Genomic DNA, 19,900 nt, shown 5'->3' with positions numbered 1-19,900 from the left:
CATGGTTAGACTGCAGTTTTCATCTTTTTTCAAAGATGAAGCGCTTTGACCAGACTCACTGGGGAGTGGAGCGGAGGACTGTGTCATCTCTCTTTTCAATCATCATTTACATATTTCTTGTCGTCATTGCCCGATACCCTTCCATCTCTTCAGCTCTCTTTTCTATTAACGTGTGGGCTACAACATGCGTGAAATAAGGCCCAGATTTCGTCTCGAGGCCACAGGCGGAGATGCTGCTACAGGCCGTACGATGGTATCACTTGCCAATCTACAAGCTCATAACGTGTCGCCTCACAAACGCGTCGTGGGCTTGTAAGTCTGCTATTTGTTGGCCGACCCCTAAACAAAAGTCTCCCGAGTAGAAAAATCTATTCTCTGTAAGAGAAATCTCTTCTGTCACGTTGCGTCGTTTCAACTCTCGTGGGAGAGAGTGGCTTCAGACATCAAGAGACCCATTACTATCCGCAGGAATCTTAAGTTGGGGCTTATTTGTTGTGACAAAGCGTCTTTCTCATTGTTTATATTATGTGACAGAGTGTCGCCGAGCACACAGTACACCGGACACACTGACAACAACATGACATAAACAGACGGGAAGAACAGAAGAGAAAGGGGGGGGGAAGAAAGACGAGGAGACGAGAGGGAGACCAGCAACTATACAGAGTATAGAGTATAGATAGAGACTCTGTAGTTGCAGATGATCCTTATATCAGTGGCTCCCAAACTTTTTCATGTCAAGGACCCCCCAAATTGACACCTAATTATAGCCTACGGACCCCCATTTGAAAAGACATCACACAGTATATTGGTCCAGTATATTGGTCGAGTATTTCTCTAGCATTGCTCCAGTATATTGCTCCAGTATTGCTCCAGTATTGCTCCAGTATTTCTTCTAGTATTGCTCCAGTATTGCTCCAGTATTGCTCCAGTATTTCTCTAGTATTGCTCCAGTATATTGCTCCAGTATTGCTCCAGTATTTCTCTAGTATTGCTCCATCATGTATTGTTACACAATGTTGCAGTATTGCTCCAGTATCGCTCCATGTATTGGTACAGCATGGTCCCAGACTGTATTGGTACAGTATTGCTCCATCATGTATTGGTACAGTATTGCTCCTGTATTGCTCCATCATGTATTGGTAGAGTATTGGTCCACTATTGGAGTATTTATCCAGTATTGCTCCATGTATTGCCCCATGTATTGCTCCAGTATTGCTCCAGTATTGGTACAGCATGGTCCTATAGACGGTACTGGCCTGGTGTCGGTCCAGTGTGGGAACATGGAGTATTTGTGGCCGGTAAAGCAGTGGGTGGTGGGGTGTAGCATCTGTGATGGATAAGATCCAGGGCTGCTGCCCCAGCCACCAGTTGCCTCAGGAAAAGCCCCCCTCCTAACACACACAAACACACACACACACACACACACACACACACACACACACACACGTGTGCACGCACCAGCAAACACACTGCCATACCCATTCTCCTGTATTCGTGCATGCACAGGAACAGATGGAAGTGTGTGTGTGCGTGCGTGCTCGCATGCGCGTGTGTGCGCATGCGTGCATGCATGTGTGTGTGTGAGGGCCTTAATGGAGCCATCAAAGGTAAAACTGGGAGCCCAGGGTTGAGTCGACGGGGAAGCATCTGGAGAGCCTAGCCGTTTGAACAGAGCAGGCAGGAATGCCGGCTAATTAGACTCTGTGCGCGTGCACACGTATACGCGCATGTGTGTGAGACACAGAGTATCTGTGCATGAGTCCACAAACATGTACACTGTACGGTATACTCTATATAGACTGCATAGAACTTGCGGTGCAAAGTGACATGTTTTCCATAACTAAAAAAGGTTGAATGCCAACAACTGAAACCACAACAATTAGACAGCACTGCGCTGGCAACTGTAATGTAAATGAAAAAAAGGGAAAAAAAATGCGGGAAATGCAGACCGCTGTCACATACACCCCACCAACCCCACTCCCCCCTCCTTGAAAAACTTTGCCCCTCAGTCATTGCACTGTGAAATGTTTTGACAGAAACTGGCAGTGTTCGTGTTACAAAGTCAACTGCGTTACAAGAATCGCAATACCTCAGACGGCTGCATTTTTCCCCCTTGATCTAACCACCATTAACATCACTGTGAATTTGCCTCACTTGGTGTTTCATTCTAAATGAGAGTTGCGTAATGTTCTGCGGTGGTTTTAGTGGTGCTGTTGGTGTTAACCACTTAAAGCCTTATATGTGCTTTGCTGACGCTGAACACGGTCCCCCCTAGGGCTCTACACTAGGCCCGCTCCTGTTTTCCCTTTACACCAGTCTTTCCTAAACAATGGGTTGTGAGTAAATATATTTTACAAAAGAAATGTGTTTCCTACAAAATGCATCTACACACAATGCACCATGAGGGTGTGCGTTTGGATTGGGATCCCGGGGTGACACCAAATGTATATCTTTTGGGTCTCGAGTTGAAAGGTTTGGGTTCTCCATTTCTACACCAAATATATCTTGAGCTAAAGTTAAGCCCATCGCAACAGGCTCACACCGACGGGAACTGCATTGCGCCGCTCGCCCCAAACACCAATGGGCAAGACGTGAGTGAGCTTGTAGATGGCGATGGGCTGCCTTTTGGCACGCAACACCAGCGCACACCGAAAGTGTACGCTTTATACTTTGTTGCACGACAAAATGATCTCAGCCCATGCAGACTGGAATGATCAAGGCTGTGGCAGAGGGAATTTAATGCTATCTAGTTGGCTGGGTAGGGTAGGCAGACCTGGTATTTTAAACATCGGCTTTACACTCAGGTGATCCTATTTGTTTTGTTTTCAGAATAATCTGGACTTGCTTTTCTTTGTGTACCTCGGCCAGTTTTAAAATCACACACAGCTTGAACAGTGCGGTTTTGGCCCCCCTCTGCCCAGAGAGAGAGAGAGAGAGAGAGGGAGATGTGTAAGTGTTCCTGTCAGGAAAGGAAATAAAATCATTCTGTAGGCAAGAATAAGCTAAATAGAACAGTGAGCATAGGTCACAACTCGTTCTTCTAGGCTGTACTACTGCACCCCAAGACATGCGCCCTGCAGTCAGGCAACAGACTGGGGACCCAACCCCGTGTCAACTTCATGAAAATGTGATATTATGGAGTGCCATGTGTGGCCAAACAATGAAATGCAAAACAAAAAAGAGTGATGAAATACCGTGAAATAGGTTTTGAAAACAAAATATTTTTAACCCAAGAATTCTACGTATGAAAAAAATTGTTTGGTCGTGCTGAAAATGAGAAACAGACCGGTGTTTTCTCAGCTCTGGTCAGAGCCACTGGCCAGGGATGACTTTGATGTGGGCAGTTAGTGTAGGATGATACTGTTTTCAGCCACATGAGTGTAAACCATAGTACTGTACCTCGGCAGAACTTGCAGAATTTCTATTCCCGGGGCCGGCCCAACATGAGCTTCTTTTCTTGTTCTGTCACGTCTCCGAAATGAGAGAACTATTAATCGGGCGCTTAGGAGAAACAGGAGAAAAAAAAAAATCTAAGAAACAACCTGCTCAAGAAATATTGGAAACAGCTGGGATTTTGCAACGATGAAAACCTGTTAGTTTCAAATAATTCATTTTCATGGCACAACTCTGTAGGAGGCAAGCGGTCTTCGGAGAGGGGTGTGCCGCGTGCGTGCACGGCGCGTGCGTGCGTGTGAGCGTGTGTATTTGGTTTGTTGGTCCGGGGCACACAGCAGAAATTGTATGTTTGATGTGTTTTGAAATATTACTTAACCCATTCTGACCGGGCACCCATTTTGGTGTTCGCATCATGTTATGCTTTACCTATTGAAAAACAGCAGATCTACAAGCTCATATCGCGCCACCGAGTGGCGCGATACGAGCTTGTAGGTCTGCTATTTTTGAAAAATTCGAAGAACGACTGACATTTTTAGAATCTGATCTCAGGTCAGAATGGGTTCATCAGACCAGTGTGTGTCCAGTGGAAACCTCGTATGAATCTGATCTCAGGTCAGAATGGGTTAATAATAATGTCATAGATACCACGTCATATATGATTGATGTCATAGACTCCATAGTATGATCCACATGCAAGCCTGCGATAACTCTGTTAATAGAGCCTCTCTTGTTTCACATTTCACTTTTTTTGTTTTGTTTATTAAATACATATTCCAAGCATCTTGTTTGTACTGCGAGGTTGCTTGCTACAGTCACATTATTTATATATTTCTGATTGTTTTGTCATTTCTTTCCACCCATCAGTCATTGCCATGAGTTACACAGACGTAGATTCCCGTGTCATTGCAAATCTGTCATTTTCAGTCACTTTGTTGCTCTGCTTTCAAAGAGAAAAATGATCTCTGCAGTGCTTAGACCTAAACTAATGCAAATTAAACATGATATGCTATAAACACAGACACAGAGGTCCCTTTTTGCAAGGCAGGGGAGAAACAAAAAGTCTTTTCATGGACTTTTTTTTTAATATCAAAATGTTTTGGGGAAAAATGTATGGCTCTAGGAATATACACAGCAAAGGGGGGTTCTTTCCAACAAACAAACCCTGAGCAATTGGAAGAAAGAACCAAGACATCGTAACGTAAAAGCTCTCACTGGGTGAGGGGTAGTGTTCCCAACGCTGTTAACGAGTGACGTTATTTCACAATACACACATACGCACCACAGACCGGCTATGTGTGTGTGTGTGTGGACCCCCACTCAACTCACCGCAGACCGTGTGCGTGTGTGCGTGCGCGTGTGTGTGTGTGTGTGTGTGTGGACCCCCACTCAACTCACCGCTCTAGTCGTTCGTAGTGCTGATGAGGTCACCATGTGAGCAGTCGCAGTATAATCTTCAAAAAGCCCTTGGATAAACAGTGGAAACATTTTCACAACCTCCCCTAACCTTTAGGTTCAGGCTGGAGTCTCACTGGCCATGTTCCTAGAGGCAGGGGGCAACCAGGGTGCAGGGGAAGGGGCACGTGTGTGTGTGTGTGTGTGTGTGTGTGTGTGTGTGTGTGTGTGTGTGTGTGTGTGTGTGTGTGTGTGTGTGTGTGTGTGTGTGTGTGTGTGTGTGTGTGTGTGCGCGTGCGTGTGTGCGCGTGTGCGTGCACTATTTGTGTGTGCTGATGGAAGTGAGAGAGGAAGGAAGCCTTCTATTTTTTCTTCTCAGCCTCCCTCTGTGGCCCTTTGGTGTCCATTAGACAGTTGAACCTGAGTATAAAGAAATGATTTGATACAAACATTTGATTCACCTTATTGGGATATATTCAATGTGGAGTCAAATGATTAATCCATAAAGTTACTAGACTCCGTATAGCGCAGTGGTTTTCAACCCTTTTCATATCGAGGCTCATTATTTATTCAGCATTTGAGCCACAGACCACCGTTTTGATAGAGCAGACCCAAAACTAAGGAATATCTTGTTGAAGTTGGACAAGACTTTGTCCACAATTCCATGCTGTATTGATGTGGTGTCATAGGGGAGATAACAGGCAAACGTTGGTCAAAATAAGAATAATTTTTGTATAGACTTCTAAGTATAGCCTAATGCAGGCGTTTAACAATAATGTAACTTTTGAGAGCGTAAAATGAAACCAAAAAATGGACCCTTTTTACGCTCTCAAGAGTTAAAGATCTAACGAAGGTCCATTTGGTCACCAACTCTCCGTCATTTAGCTGGGGACCACCAGGCTGGAAGCCCCTCAAGGACCACTGGTTGAACATCACTGGTATAGTGTGTTGGACAGTGGATTAGTTAGCCCATTCTGACCGGGCACCCATTTTGGTGTTAGCATCATGTTATGCTTTACCTATTGAAAAATAGCAGATCTACAAGCTCATATCGCGCCACCGAGTGGCGCGATACGAGCTTGTAGGTCTGCTATTTTTGAAAAATTCGAAGAACGACTGACATTTTTTTAATCTGATCTCAGGTCAGATTGGGTTAATCAGACCAGTGTGTGTCCAGTGGAAACCTCGTATGAATCTGATCTCAGGTCAGAATGGGTTAACACTCCAGTGCATGTCTGGCTTGTTGCGAGTCTGCAGCTCCAAGATGGTTGGAGTTAGGCTCTTGTTTATTATATTACAGTTGGTGGTAATACAATAAATTTCCATGGGAGCGTGATCCAGTCTGCACACTCTATTGTTTCTGTGTTGGAGATGGAAGCCAGACACGAAACAAGGTAGAAAAAAACAAACGAGGTGGAGAATCGAAAAAGAGAGGAGATGAGTGAAGTGAGGAAAGCAACGTCGGTTTAGTTGTCTGGTGGAGAGGACATAATCGCTGAGAGGAATACATCATGGATGAACGCTGGTGGTAGAAGTACTCGAAAAAAGTAGCGATGCCACAGAGTGAACGTATACTTTGTTACAAGTGGATTCAAAATCTCGCTTATGTCAAAGTATTTACATCAACACATTTAATGTAGAACAAGTGAAAGTCATTGTACAGAATGATAGATGCCATGTCATTGGTTGATATTTAATGTGGTCGTCATCACTTCAATGTTGCAGCTGCGGTACAGATGGAAGTGATTTGAATAGTAACTTAATCCATGTAATAATAGGCCTAATTCAAATACATTTATTTTATTTTATTAATCTGCTGTAAATCTGCAAAGTAAGTAAAGCTGTCAAATAAATCGGGTTGTATAAAAACTACTATATTTCTCTCTTTAAAGTACACTGCCTCTTAAATGTACTTGAGTATGTGCACTTGGTGACTCCCCCCCCCCCCACTGCACGAAGCAAGTGAGTGGAGGTGAAGTGTGAGAAATAAGAACAAGAGAAGAAGGGTGGGAGAGAGAAAGTGGTGAGAAAGAAAAGAAAAAACGAGAATTGCACTAAATGAGATACAATGAGAACTGTCAGAGGGAACCAGACAACTTTACGGCGACCACCCACAAAGCATGGAAGAAAGACAAAAAACTAATCCAAGGCAATAGCAGCCAGCAGCAGAAAGCCCGCGTTACAAGCAGTGATTTATGAAAGCACTTATTGATAGACTGCTCCGTTGCACACAAAAAAAAGAAAAAGAAAACAAGCACCGGGTGTTACGGAATCAGACGTCTGTGTTCCATACAGGAGTAAGAGAGTCCCTGAGTGTGAATGGATCCATTCGGAATTCTGAGAGGTTTACAGATGCATGTTATGAAAACATGTAGGACAGAAACTAGAAAAAAGAGATACGAGTATGAGTAACAAGTACTACTGCTACAACTACTACAATAATACTACTACTACTACTACTTCTAATAATAATGATAACTAGAATGCACTCTGTCGAGGTGCCAACTTGCGCCTTGCACACAAGTGCGCAAGCAGAGCGTGCCAATTACTGCTACTAACGAATGTATATGTCTTACAACTGACCCATTATTGACCTTATACCAACCTTGAAACGTACCTTATTGACGTCACCATCAACAGCCATCAACATCCGTCCAATTGTCCTTGACTCTCTTGACTCTCTTGAAAAGTAATTTGAAATTTTCGCTTGAATAGTTTGGTCTTCTGCCTCTGCAATGGAATTTATGTCTTTATAAACGATTGTAAAACATAGATTGGTTACAACAACAGCCAATAGCTACTACAAACGTTATGCAAAGCTTGGCCAATCTCAGCGGAAGTTAGGTAGGTTACTCCGGAAGAATAATAAGAAAGTGTGACAATAACTATAGTCTGCTTGCCCTTTGGCCAACCACACTAATAATAATTATTGTAATAATAATAAAGAGTATAAGCACCTAGTAATGTACGGGGATTAGGAATAGACCAGAAACCAGGACATTTAGGTACACTATATAACTGTCAAGGTTATATAGTGTAAGGTCACTTTGTTTACAACTGACAGATTCCTACGTCTGTCAGCACTACATTCTGGTGTCATACTATCTGACTACAAAACCCAGCAGCACTACATTCTGGTGTCATACTATCTGACTACAAAACCCAGCAGACATTGCGGTTAAACACATTCTAAAGTGCTTCATAAACAGTTTCCTCCTACAGTTCGAAAGCACAGCTCTCTCTGTGTGTGTGTGCGTGTGCGCGCACGCCCGTGTTAATGTTCCTAGCTGGCCTGCTTTTATGAAGGTTGTGACGCTGCCCTGGGTTACACACACAGGTGTTTGCCCTTAGTCATTTCCCCCCAATTTCTTTTGGAAATGTCGGGACCCCTTCTATTTTTTACCCTTCTTCTTCCATGTTTGTTAAAAGCAACCTCCATGTTATTTCAAAGTCAATGTCAATCATTAAAGAAAAAAATAATAATCTTCAAAGCCTTGAAATGTTTAAAATAAAGATTTCGGCTGGGGGTCCAGGGCAGAGAGAGTACAGAGAGAAAGGCGGGCGGACTAACGAGATTCAAGATTTTGTATGTGATGTATTATACGTAGTATATATTTTAACACAAATACAGTACATCTGTCACGACCTCAGGTCAAAACAAACGCATATGCTGCACACACACACACACACACACACACACACACACACACACACACACACACACACACACACACACACACACGTTCCTCCATCAGAAACTATTGTTGCAGTCTAAGCCCTTTTGTTGCAAGTTACCCTGCAGTCTTTCAACTCACTAGGCCAGCTAGACGGAAGGCTTCTGGTAAGTGGTATAAGCGGAGCATAAAAGAGCCCTGTGCTCTTGTTCCTGGATCACCACATCAAACAGGTTTAACCACATGAACCCCAGTGTCATTATAGTCTGAACCTCGGCGTGATAATGGGTGAACATCCTGCAACAAATAGGCTAGCTGTAGCATTCGGCGGGAATAGATCTACAAGACTCACAAGCTTGAGCTTGTACAGTATATATATATGTAGATCGGCTATTTTCTTTGCGAAGGGATTTTGTTGTAGAGGGGAAAGAAAGTGGGGCACCGAGTAGAGAGCCCTGGGGGACTCCGGTCAACCAAAGTATATTTAAGGTTTTAAGTGGACGAGAGAGTGCTCACAAATGTCAGCTACGGTGGAGATGGCATTTTTACGACGCGTGTGTGTGTGTGTGTGTGTGTGTGTGTGTGTGTGTGTGTGTGTGTGTGTGCGCATGCGCGCGCATAATGCAGCTGTTTATCAGCAGACCTCACAAGAGAACGAATAGTACAAAAGTGGACTGCAGTGTAAATAAGCACAAAATAACATTACTTAACAGGAGACGATAAGAATGGGGAGAGGGCCAAAGTAGAGAACAAGACAGAGACATACTGTATATACCGTAGAGTCACGGTCGGGAAGATGGAACAGCATGCGTATATATAAACCATAATAGAACAGTATGCGTCTAAAGCGTAATAGATGGTAGCATGAGAAAGCCAGAGACAGAAAATGAGGATCTATATAGAGTGCTCAAGCAGAAGCACTTAGTGGCCAGATGCCTCCAGATGAGTCTGAATGCCTGAATGATTTAGCCCTGATCAAAGAATGATGTGACAGGGCTCCTAAAGTGCATCCCCCTGGCCTCCTCCGCTTGTCTTTGAACCGCTATAAAATCACACCAGGGCTGCAGGATGTTACAAATCTACTGTCCTGTCCTCTCGGAGAGACTGAAGGTCAGAGAGAGGCGATGATTGGACATGATGCGCAATAAAGTCTCATGCTGTATTTTAATCCTCCGTTGCTGCCTTTTTCCTTGATGCATACCATGCATCCAAAACGGACTGAAATGGATTTTCTATTTCTATTATTATAATAATAAAGATGCAGCGCAATTGTTTTGTAGGAGCTGTCAAACTACACCACCGTTCAATACAGGTTTCCGCCCCGCTGTCTAAAACGGCTACCACGGGGCACCCCGTCGGTGACAACAGTTGACTTTACCAATCATTCCACCAGATGATGCCTGTTTACTTTAGGATGTGATGCCCCTGTTTGGTTTTTTTCCCGCGTCCTCTCTACCGTGTCTGTGACCCCCGCTCCACTTCCTACAGGCCCGAGACCCCTTCACCTAATCCTCTCTAACCCCTGATGGCTTTATGGCTTGGTATAATTGACTTTAGGATGAGAGGAAGAAAGGGCCGGGAACCACAGCTTAAACCCGTAATTGGTTCAGGCATGGAAACTGATACAGACGCGGCAGTGCAGCGGCCACGCAGGCCTCCCTCCCTCCCTCCCACCCTCCCTCCTTCCCTCCCTCCTGCCCGTGTGCCTTGCCTGCCTGCCCGTGCTCCCCTGGTCAGAAAAACAAACATGGAATGGAGAAATGTTTTTTCCTGGCTCACGCCTCGGTCCCATGGCACACGTACGGCCTGCCAGCTAACCGCTGGGCGAATGGAAGAGGCGTGGGGGCCGCTCTCAGTTCTGTGACTGTCGCACAGTTAAGAGAGAGAGAGAGGGGGGGGGGGGGGCTAAAGTTTAGGTTTACCCAAAAGCATCATACTAAGGCTATTCAGTTTATTCATATTTTTAAAAAAAATGCTGCAATTCTGCAGTTGATATATATCCACCGTTTCTGAGATCTACACACATTTGAGAAAAGGTCAAGATAAAAAATAATAAAGGTTTGCCAATGATAGTAAAATTCTCCGGCACTGAAATTATTTATTAATTAATACAAGTTTTGCCAAGAAACATCTCTCTCTCTCTCGCTCTCTCTCTCGCTCTCTCTCTCTCTCTCTCGCCTATATTATTATATTTATCATTTCAAACTTTAAAGTTTTACTCTGAAGAAAGAAGCAATGATGAGTATAGGGCAGTGACATAGGCCTAAAGCAAATGGCCTGGCCTATGCAGCTATACTAGGAATTGAACCGGGGACTCACTGGCAGGCAACCACTCAACCATCACGTCGGCCCATTTATCCATCCCTTAGTGTGCGTCGACAGTCCTCTTGTTTGCTGTTTTAAATGAAGGAGCACCAGTGTGAGCTAATTCAGCAGCAGCTGTATGGCTCCTGCTGTATACAGTACCTTTCCAACAGGCCAGTTCTAAAGTACCAATCTGTAGTAGAAAACTGTATGAGCTTATATACCCCCCCCCCCCCTCCTCTATCTGCTTCAGGTGTGTTGGAGATCAAATCAGTGGATGTTGGAGTGGTGGCGATCAAAGGCCTCAGCAGTAACTACTACCTGGCCATCAAAAAGAACGGAGAGCTGTATGGAGCGGTGAGTTCACAGATTCCATCCATCTTTAACCGCTTATCCGTAGTCGGGGGCGGGGGGGGGGCGGGGGGGCAACAGCTCCACCAGAGAGCTCCAGACTTCCCTCTCCAGAGCGACATCAGTGACTTCCTCCTGGGGGATCCCGAGACGTTCCAAGGCCAGTGAGTCGATGTGTTGTGTTTCCTCCAACTGCGCCTTGGTCTGCCCCGGGGTCTCCTCCCAGTGGGACGTGCCTCGAGGACCTCCCTAGGGAGACGTCCGAGAGGCATCCTAACTAGATGCCCGAACCACCTAAGCTGGCTCCTTTCCTAGGCGAATAAGCAGCGACACTACTCCGAGTCTCTCTCGTGTGACTGAACTTCTCACCCTATCGCTAAGGGAGATGCCAGCCACATATTCCAGTGGTTTTCAGCCAGTGGTCTTTGATGGGGTTCCAAGTGGTCCCCATGCTAAATGATGGAGAGTTGGTGACCAAATGGACCCTTATAGGTAAAATGAAACCAAGAGTCCATTTGGTTTCATTTTACACTCTCAAAAGTTAGATTATTGGTAAACGTCTGCATCAGTTAATTTATAATAAGTCTACACAATTAGAGAATGTAGAAGGATTGTTATTTCAATCAACATTTGCCTGTTATCTCTCCTAATGGTGCCAACATTAATACAGCATGGGATCTTATCCAACAATGGCAACAAAATGTATTCTACATGTTGGGTCTGAGAGGCAAAATCTCATCAAATGGTGGTCCGTGGCTCAAGGGCCCAATAAATAATGACATATTCATATTCAGCCACTTGTAAGCGGCAACTTTGTACCACACTGATCCGACGGTCAAACAACAGTGCAACGTGAGAGCTCAGGACTGGACCATAGTTCCCTTCCCACCCTGAAAGCTCAAGGATAGGATAGGATAGGATAGGATAGGATAGTAGAGGAGAGGAGAGGAGAGGAGAGGCCCTGGTTGACACCAAAAGCTGAACTCCACGACACTGTACAAGCTCTCCACGAGTTAGAGACAAGTCCGGCTGTCTTGACTCTTGAGTGCTAAAAAAAAAACCCACAACAATGAACAAGGCTGTTCCAGAAATATAGGCACCACAAACGGCACCAACCTGTGTGAGCCCTGTCCCGTCCACTACCTTACCTCCGCTCCCATTCAGAAACACGGAAACACAATCTACCCTCAGCTTCTCTATTCTGCATCGGTCCCTCTGGGGGGAAGAGTGGCCCTTGTTTCATCTGTTTTCTCTGTCCCACTCCCCCCCCCCCTCCCCCCTCTTGTCTCTCCCGTTACTTTGAAAGGGCCTTAACTTTCGGCGTGTCTCTCTGGAGTCGCACCACAGATGAAATGACACACGGTAGAAAGAAAGAAAGAAAGAAAGGCATTCTGCTGCATGGCCTGTAACCAAATTCCCATGACGTCTTCCGCAACCAGCTATAGTAACACACCAAGCGAAGGGCCCGGGATACCATTACATCCAGCTATAGTAACCCGGGATAACATTACACTGGACGGGTTTAGAGACAGTGGCTTCTTTATCCGGGCAGTATAGTCGAATGAAAACATTATTTCATTATATCACCGGACGGATACATGGAAATGAAACGCAATGCAAATGGCACGCCTCGGTTTCTCCTCCAACGTCAATTAAGTTAATTAAACCACTGAATGATAAACGCATTCATTATATGCTCATAATGCTCATAATTTTGCAATCAATGTTTTTTTCCGCATAGTTCGAATTTGCATGTCGAGCCATTCCTGGCCAGGGATTGCACATCTGGTAAAGTGTTAATGGCCGGTGCGTTCCCGCATGGAGACGTTGCTTCATTGCACTACTTTCATGTCACTTGTGATTGTTGTTTCAGTCGGATCGCTGTTTATTCAGCATTATTCACACCCACTTTAATTGAGGGCCACGCATGCCGGCACTCACAACGGGGGTTTGCACGCCAGACAACAGCAGATCTACAAGCTCACAGCGCGTCGCAAAATACGACATTGTGAGCCTGTGGATTGTCTGTTATTTTCGGCACGCCGAGTCTGTTGTACGGTGGAGTATAAATTATTGTGACCAATGTTAGTTACAGTAAACGGCTGCACAGTGTCTACAAACTATGCTCATTTTTGCTTTGGGAACATTCAGTTTCACTTCTGGAACCAATTTGAACAGCTGTGGCCTGGGAGAGTGAGAAAGAGAAGAGAGCGTGTGTGCGGGTGTGTGTGTGCGCGCGCGCGCGCGTGTGTGTGTGCGTGTGTGTGTGTGTGTGTGTGCGTGCGTGCGTGCACGTGTGCGTGCGTGCATGCACACGCGTATACACACACGTCACGTACGCATGTGTATCCACATGTACGTGCATGTGTGTGTGCGTATGTGTGTGTGCGTGGTGAGTGCATGCACACGCGTATACACACACGTGCGCATGTGTATCCACACGTATGTGCATGTGTGTGTACGTATGTGCGTTTTGCGGAAGGTACATTCTTGGTTGTGAGTACATCCACTGGCTGATTAACCCTTTCAGGACGGAACTCCTTTTGGTGTTTTAAAGCATTATGTTCTACTTTAGCTATTAAAGTGCCGCGCAACGAGCTTGTAGATCTGCTATTTAAAAAAAATCGTGAACATGTGGCACAAATCTTTGAATATATATTCTTTCAGAGCGTTTCGAATCTTTGCTTCTGGGGGGGTCCCTGGAACAGAATATATTCATATGAGGGTCCGCAGGTCTAACTGGATTAAGTGATGATGGGCTCTCGGCCACCAGTGGATCTTCCAGTAAACTTCTCTCAGATCCCCTTCTCTAAACTTCTCTCAGGTCTCCTCATTGACCTGTGGTTGTGGTCAGCAGGGTAATGTAATGCAAGCCACAGTCATCGTGTGATTCACGTCACAACGCTCGTCGTTTTGTCACAATGATTCCACTTCAGTGGTTCCCAAACTTTTTAACCCCCGGAACCCAAACGATAGTGAAAATAGTACATCTACAACTTGAAGCTCACAGCGTGTCGCAAGCTTGTAGATCGGCTATTTCCACTACTAGGCTACTTAAACATTTATTTTTTTCTAATTTATCCTAGATTTTTCTTTTTTATTTCTTCATGAAATTACTGAAAAAAAACCATTGAATTTGTTTTTAAATCATGACAAATTTAGCTTTTTGTTTTGCTTAAATGGACGCTAACGGGTCCCTAACGTCCATTTGGTTCCATTTGTACATCCCATTAGGGTCCATTTGGTTCCAAACAATCATTTAGCTGGGGACCCCCTGGAACTCCCTCAAGGACCCCTGGGAACTAATGTTCTATGGGGTAACTATTCTGTGAAGGTGAAGAGATCTGATGTGCAGTGTGTCAGGGATTGGATCAAATCAATCAATCAATCAATCAATCAATCAATACATGGGTGTCAGTACATGATGTCATTGACTATTCACAGCTTTGGCCATATATCGTACACAAACATAAACCGTATTAAGCATTATTCCTTAATGGAGTACATCTTTAGATTTTGCATGTTTACCATTTTCTCCTTAAACGGTTAACAAACTGACGTCATAGCTGTGCCGCGCTACGAGCTTGTAGATCTGCAATTATTTTAAATTAATTAAAATGTGGTGCAAATCTTTGAATATATATTCTTTACCAGCGAACGTTTTTAAGTCAAATCTTTGCTTCTGGGAGGTCCTTGGAACAACATATTTTCACATGGGGGTCTGTGGCCAAATTCAGAAAATTCTGGGGGTCCTTGACATGGAAAAGGTTGAGCACCACTGGCAGTTTTCTGAAAAACTTAATGTTTCTATATCAGTCGTTCTCAAACTATTTCATGTCAAAAAGTACATGTAATTGACCCACATCTGAAAATGTTGTCCCTGCAGGGACCTCCGCAGAAGGAAAGATTTGACTTAACAACGTTTGTAGCTTGTAGATCTGCTATTTCTCAATAGCTAGTCGAACATAATGCTTAAAACACCAAAAGGGGTTCCCGTCCTGAATGGGTTAGAAGTAGAACCCATTAAAACACAACAATGAAGTAACTTTCATAATCGATTCCCTATCCCAAGATACCGGTATAGTTCCATGTGCCTGATTGTCATGCCATAGACCCTTCTGAAATTAGCTGAATACAATGGCTTCCTCAGAAATCAAACGGACCACAATATACTTTGGAAAATGGTCGGCAGTAATGTCAAGTCATAGTGGAGTCATAGTTTTGACTCATAGTCAATGGGCTAAACATGGTAGACCACCACTATCGTCCTAAAGTCCTTTAACAAGCTTAAATTCAGTGTTGCTTTTTCTAGCCGTCGGCTTTGATTTTGCTAAAAATAGTACAACAGTTTGTACATCCTACAATCAAACGTGTGAAAATCGTCCTCTGCATTAAATCAGGCTTTATGGCCTTACTGTAGTACCAGCGGTGAGAAGATGAATCAAAGAGGAGACACTGTCACTGATTGGAAGAGGATTTGAGAAAGTGGAAAGCTCTCCAAACACATTTTTTACGGTCGTGTTGCTCAGAGAACAAATAACAGATTTTTGTGTGTTTTATGGTGGGGGGTACCCCGCGGTGCATCCGGTTTGGCCCCGACCGTCTATCGTCTATCGCTATCGCTGTGTTCGCGGGAGGGAGGGAAGCCTGGAGAGGAACGGTGATCTTTGTCGCCCGCGTGTACTATGCCCGGCGACTAGTCTGTCTCCGCGGGGACTGTTGGAACGGGAGGCGTAGGACGGCCTGTCTGTCTCAGGCCACACCTAAAAGACACCTGTCTTGTCCGTGTCTTGTGTCTTGTCCGTGTTTAATGGCCGCTCCAATGCATTTCCAATGGAAGTCACATGGTTTGACAAGACAGTCTGGTTTGATTGGGGGGAGGAGGGAAGAACACAGCCATCAAACAAGACGGTCTTGTCAAACCATGTGACTTCCATTGGAAATGCATTGGAGCGGCCACGGGCCACGGGCAAGACACAAGACAGGTGTGAATGAGGCCTCAGTGTGGGGACTGTTGGAACGGGAGGCGTAGGACGGGATAGCACTACGTCGGTGGGGGTTCCTCACTGGCAGGAGAGCCAGAAAAAGGGGCATACCAAAAAAATTAATTAAGTAAATGAAGCATATATTGTGTTAGTTCATGCAGGACATGGGAGTCACACTCACCCTCAGCTGTAATCAGCTGTCGGGCTGCTGACTGAGTCATTGTTTCTAATCAGCCATGCTTTTCTACACACCGGCTTGGCGGCTTCTCGTTCTCACAACGAGGCGGTCCATACAAATATGCGGATACTGGATCTGGAGGATTGAGCTGCCACACACGGTGCTGCTGGCAAATTAAGCTTTGCCAGTTTTCCTCCATCCCAGCCTTGAAATAAATGTTTTGCATTGTCTCACTTTGGTTCCACTCTTTTATATCCATGGGGGAGTTTCTGCATTGTGTTTTTCCCCCGATTTCGCTGAGCATATACTGCTCGGCAAATTCAGGAACATCTTAAAAGAGCAGAGCCATCAACGCCGAGTCTAGGCCTAACCGTATTCCATTTCGTGCAATAAATTGTTAAATCTGAGCTATGATGTGAGTGTTCCTGACTAAATAATAATTAGTTCAACTGAAAAACGTGTCGTGGCACAGCGGGAGTCACTTAGCGCAGTATAAATTGGCCCTTATTCTTCAGCGAGACATTCAGATCAGTGGCTCTAAAATGTAATCCATTTACTGCGTGTTCCTTCTACTGGTGAGTGCAGCTGTCCCTCGACAATAGCGTGATGTCTGATCATATCCTTATGTCTGTTCTATTCAAGAAAAACATTGCCCCAGTTTAACTTTTACATAATGTCGGTCGCTCTCTCTCTCTCTCTCTCTCTCTCTAGTTTTCTCTCATTGCCTATACTGAGTGTCGTCAAGTTATTGTCTAGCTCGAGTGTAAAGGAAGGTGGTACCGTGGTAGGCAGGCAGACAACGTGATTTTGTATTAGGGGTTGTTGAAAATGAACTCGTACAGATCATCAGTTATTGCAAACAGCTAAACGATGACACCCCAGCTCTATTTCTTCTAATACATAAACCCATTTTGACCTGAGGACGATTCTACAAAATGTCTTCTAAGTCTTGACAGTTTTCTGAAAAACCTATGTTTATATGTCAGTGGTTCTCAAACATTTTCATGTCATGGACCCCCAAAACAATATGTAATTGGCCGCCGGCGGCTGACCCCCATCTGAAAATATGTAGTTCCAGGGACCTCCCCCAGAGGCAAAGATTTGAGTTCAAAACATTCACTCAAAGAATATATATTCAAAGATTTGCACCACGTCACAAGTTTTTCTAAAATAGCAGATCTACAAGCTCATATCGTGGCACTCGGTGCCGCGCTACAAGCTTGTAGATCTGCTATTTTTCAATAGCTCAAGAATAACATGACACCAAAAGGGGTTCCCGTTCAGAATTAAAACGGCCAAATCGGTTGACGGTTACACACAATTACCAACCGATGTCCAACTCAACCTATAAATGGCTGAGTTTCATCCACTCTGAGAACTTCTGGGAACTCAGTCAGATTTACATCCTCTCATACCGTTCCCTTTTTTTCTCCCCTTTTCTCCAGAAAGACTTTGGTCCGGACTGCCGCTTGATCGAGCGCATCGAGGAGAACAAGTACAACACGTACGCTTCAGCGGAAAACCGCAACAGGAAGAACAAACCCATGTTTGTTGGACTCAACACCAATGGCAAGCCCAAAAATGGGAGGAAGACGCGCAGGAAAAATACCGCCACTCACTTTCTGCCCATTGTGGTTCAGCCACGGTGATTTGGACGTTTTTCTCTATACCGCGTGGCTCGGGTGAACTGGAGGGGGTTGGATGTTATTTTGCGGAGTAACGGTGGACTTGGAGTAGTGGCTAATTTAATCAGATCTGTATATGAGGAGGATTTGCTGCACTGAGGAGGAGAGAAACAGAACTTCTAGACTATAGGAACTTATCTCTACGGAGAGAGAAGAAAATGGTTTCTCGTTCGGCTAAAGACATTTCTATTTTTCAAGAGAGGCTTCTATGCTAAAAGAACGGACAGAAATGATACCAACCGGGACACAGGCATGTTTTATTTCTTGTGTTTAAATTATAATAATGTACACGTCGGGCACAGATGGAAATATGGAGAGAGAAAGAGAGAAAAGACAGCTTTTTCTGTGCCAAACTTTTATTTTATACCCGGATGAAACAGTTGGAAACAGAAAGGGAACGGATGATGGGATCCCTGATGACCTTGGGGGCGGGGTGTAGGTTGTCTTATATGTGTAAATGTGCGTGATCTGCATGGATGCAGTTATTTATGCAATACTAACTCCTATGGGTTATTTATGCTGTACTAACTCGTATGAGGAACTGAGATGGAACAGATTGTTTTATTTTATTTTATTTGAGATTTGTGTCCACGTGAATTTTACTCCCATAACTACATTTACCACCAGAAGCACTTGACTGGGGAGAGACTAAGAGGAGAGCAAATCGATGCTTCGTCTCACGGCCACGTCGCTCGGAAAAAAGTAATGGATTTATTTTCTTTTATTGAGTGACGTGGTCGTGTAACGAAGGATAAGTCAGGCTAGATGGTGGGGGGGGGGGGGGGGAGGAAGGAAGGAAAGCAAGGGAAGGATGCTTCATCTAACGATTGTCATTGTGCGCCGAAAATAGTGAACTTGTAGATTGGCTATTTTTGTCACCGTCCTATGACAAAGTATAACCCAGGCTTTAAGGGAGAAAGGTGTGGCTGGGTATAAAGGAGGTGAAGGAACAAGAAAAACAAAGAAATGGCAAGGGAAGAACATAAGAAAGAAAGATGGAGGGTAGGCAGATTTGGAACACTGCGAAATGAGTCAGAAAGAGACATTGTTTGTCAAGCTATCATCATCACATAAACAACGCATAATTAACATAAAACAGTCACTGCATTGGGGTTGTCTCCTTCATTCCTAATCCTTTCACCTTGACTGCTTTAAAAGATTATTTATTTTATGTAATATTTAACAACAGAAAAGAACAAAAACATGGAAAGGACAAATTCTTTTTTAAACATTTATGCCTATCTTTTTTGAATACTAATCTATCATTTAAACATGAATAAAATAAATATATTTCTCTTTAATTTGTTCAGACTTGACTTCTATTTATGTTACTTTCAGCCTCTTTAAACGTTCATTCGTTTCTCGAGAGGATTTCAGGTGGTCCCCCAGCAAAATGTGTTGATGTTGCATTTAAATCAGTTTAACCCATTCAGAACGGGAACCCCTTTTGGTGTTTTAAGGATTATGTTATACTTTAGCTATTGAAAAATAGCAGATCTACAAGCTCATAGCGAGCTTGTAGATCTGCTATTTTTGAAAAATCTTGAAAATGTGGCCCGAATCTTAGAATATATATTCTTTCACAGTGAACGTTTTTAACTAAAATCTTTGCTTCTGGGGGGGGGGTCCAATATGGAACAACATATTTTCAAATGGGGGTTGGCGGCCAATTTCATATAATTTGTAGGGTCCTTGACATGAAATATTGAGCACCACTGATATAGAAACATTTTTCTGAAAGTTGATTTAGAAGACTTTTCTTTTTTTTTTTGATGTAATCAATTTAACCCTAATTTTATTTTGAAACCTTTTGGATATTTTTTAAACGTTTTAACCAGGGCGATAACGTGTATAGGCAGAGAGTATTGGGATAAGAGCACCCCTCACTTCCAGACGATTGTTCAAGTCGCTCCGGTCCGAGTCCAAGTCGAGTCC

General features: G+C 44.1%; 1 protein-coding gene across 2 annotated transcripts in view; it reads left to right on the top strand.

The window, feature by feature from the left end:
* Positions 1-19,258, top strand: part of LOC308309816 (fibroblast growth factor 10-like) — a 36,020-nt gene extending 16,762 nt beyond the window's left edge. Inside the window, exons 2-3 of one of the 2 annotated variants that reach the window (XM_080755732.1) lie at positions 11,020-11,123; positions 17,726-19,258. In XM_080755732.1, coding sequence (XP_080611858.1) covers positions 11,020-11,123; positions 17,726-17,929 — 308 coding nt within the window. In that variant the 3' untranslated portion in view covers positions 17,930-19,258. The remainder of the gene's footprint in view (positions 1-11,019; positions 11,124-17,725) is intronic. The other variant, XM_080755733.1, reaches the window with a different exon arrangement.
* Positions 19,259-19,900: the final 642 nt, after the last annotated feature.

Source organism: Protomyctophum bolini (genome assembly GCF_963924005.1).
Source record: "Protomyctophum bolini genome assembly, chromosome: 22".
In the NCBI taxonomy this organism is placed as follows: domain Eukaryota; kingdom Metazoa; phylum Chordata; class Actinopteri; order Myctophiformes; family Myctophidae; genus Protomyctophum; species Protomyctophum bolini.
Note: the sequence above shows the minus strand (reverse complement) of the source record. Positions and strands in the feature narration are given on the sequence as shown.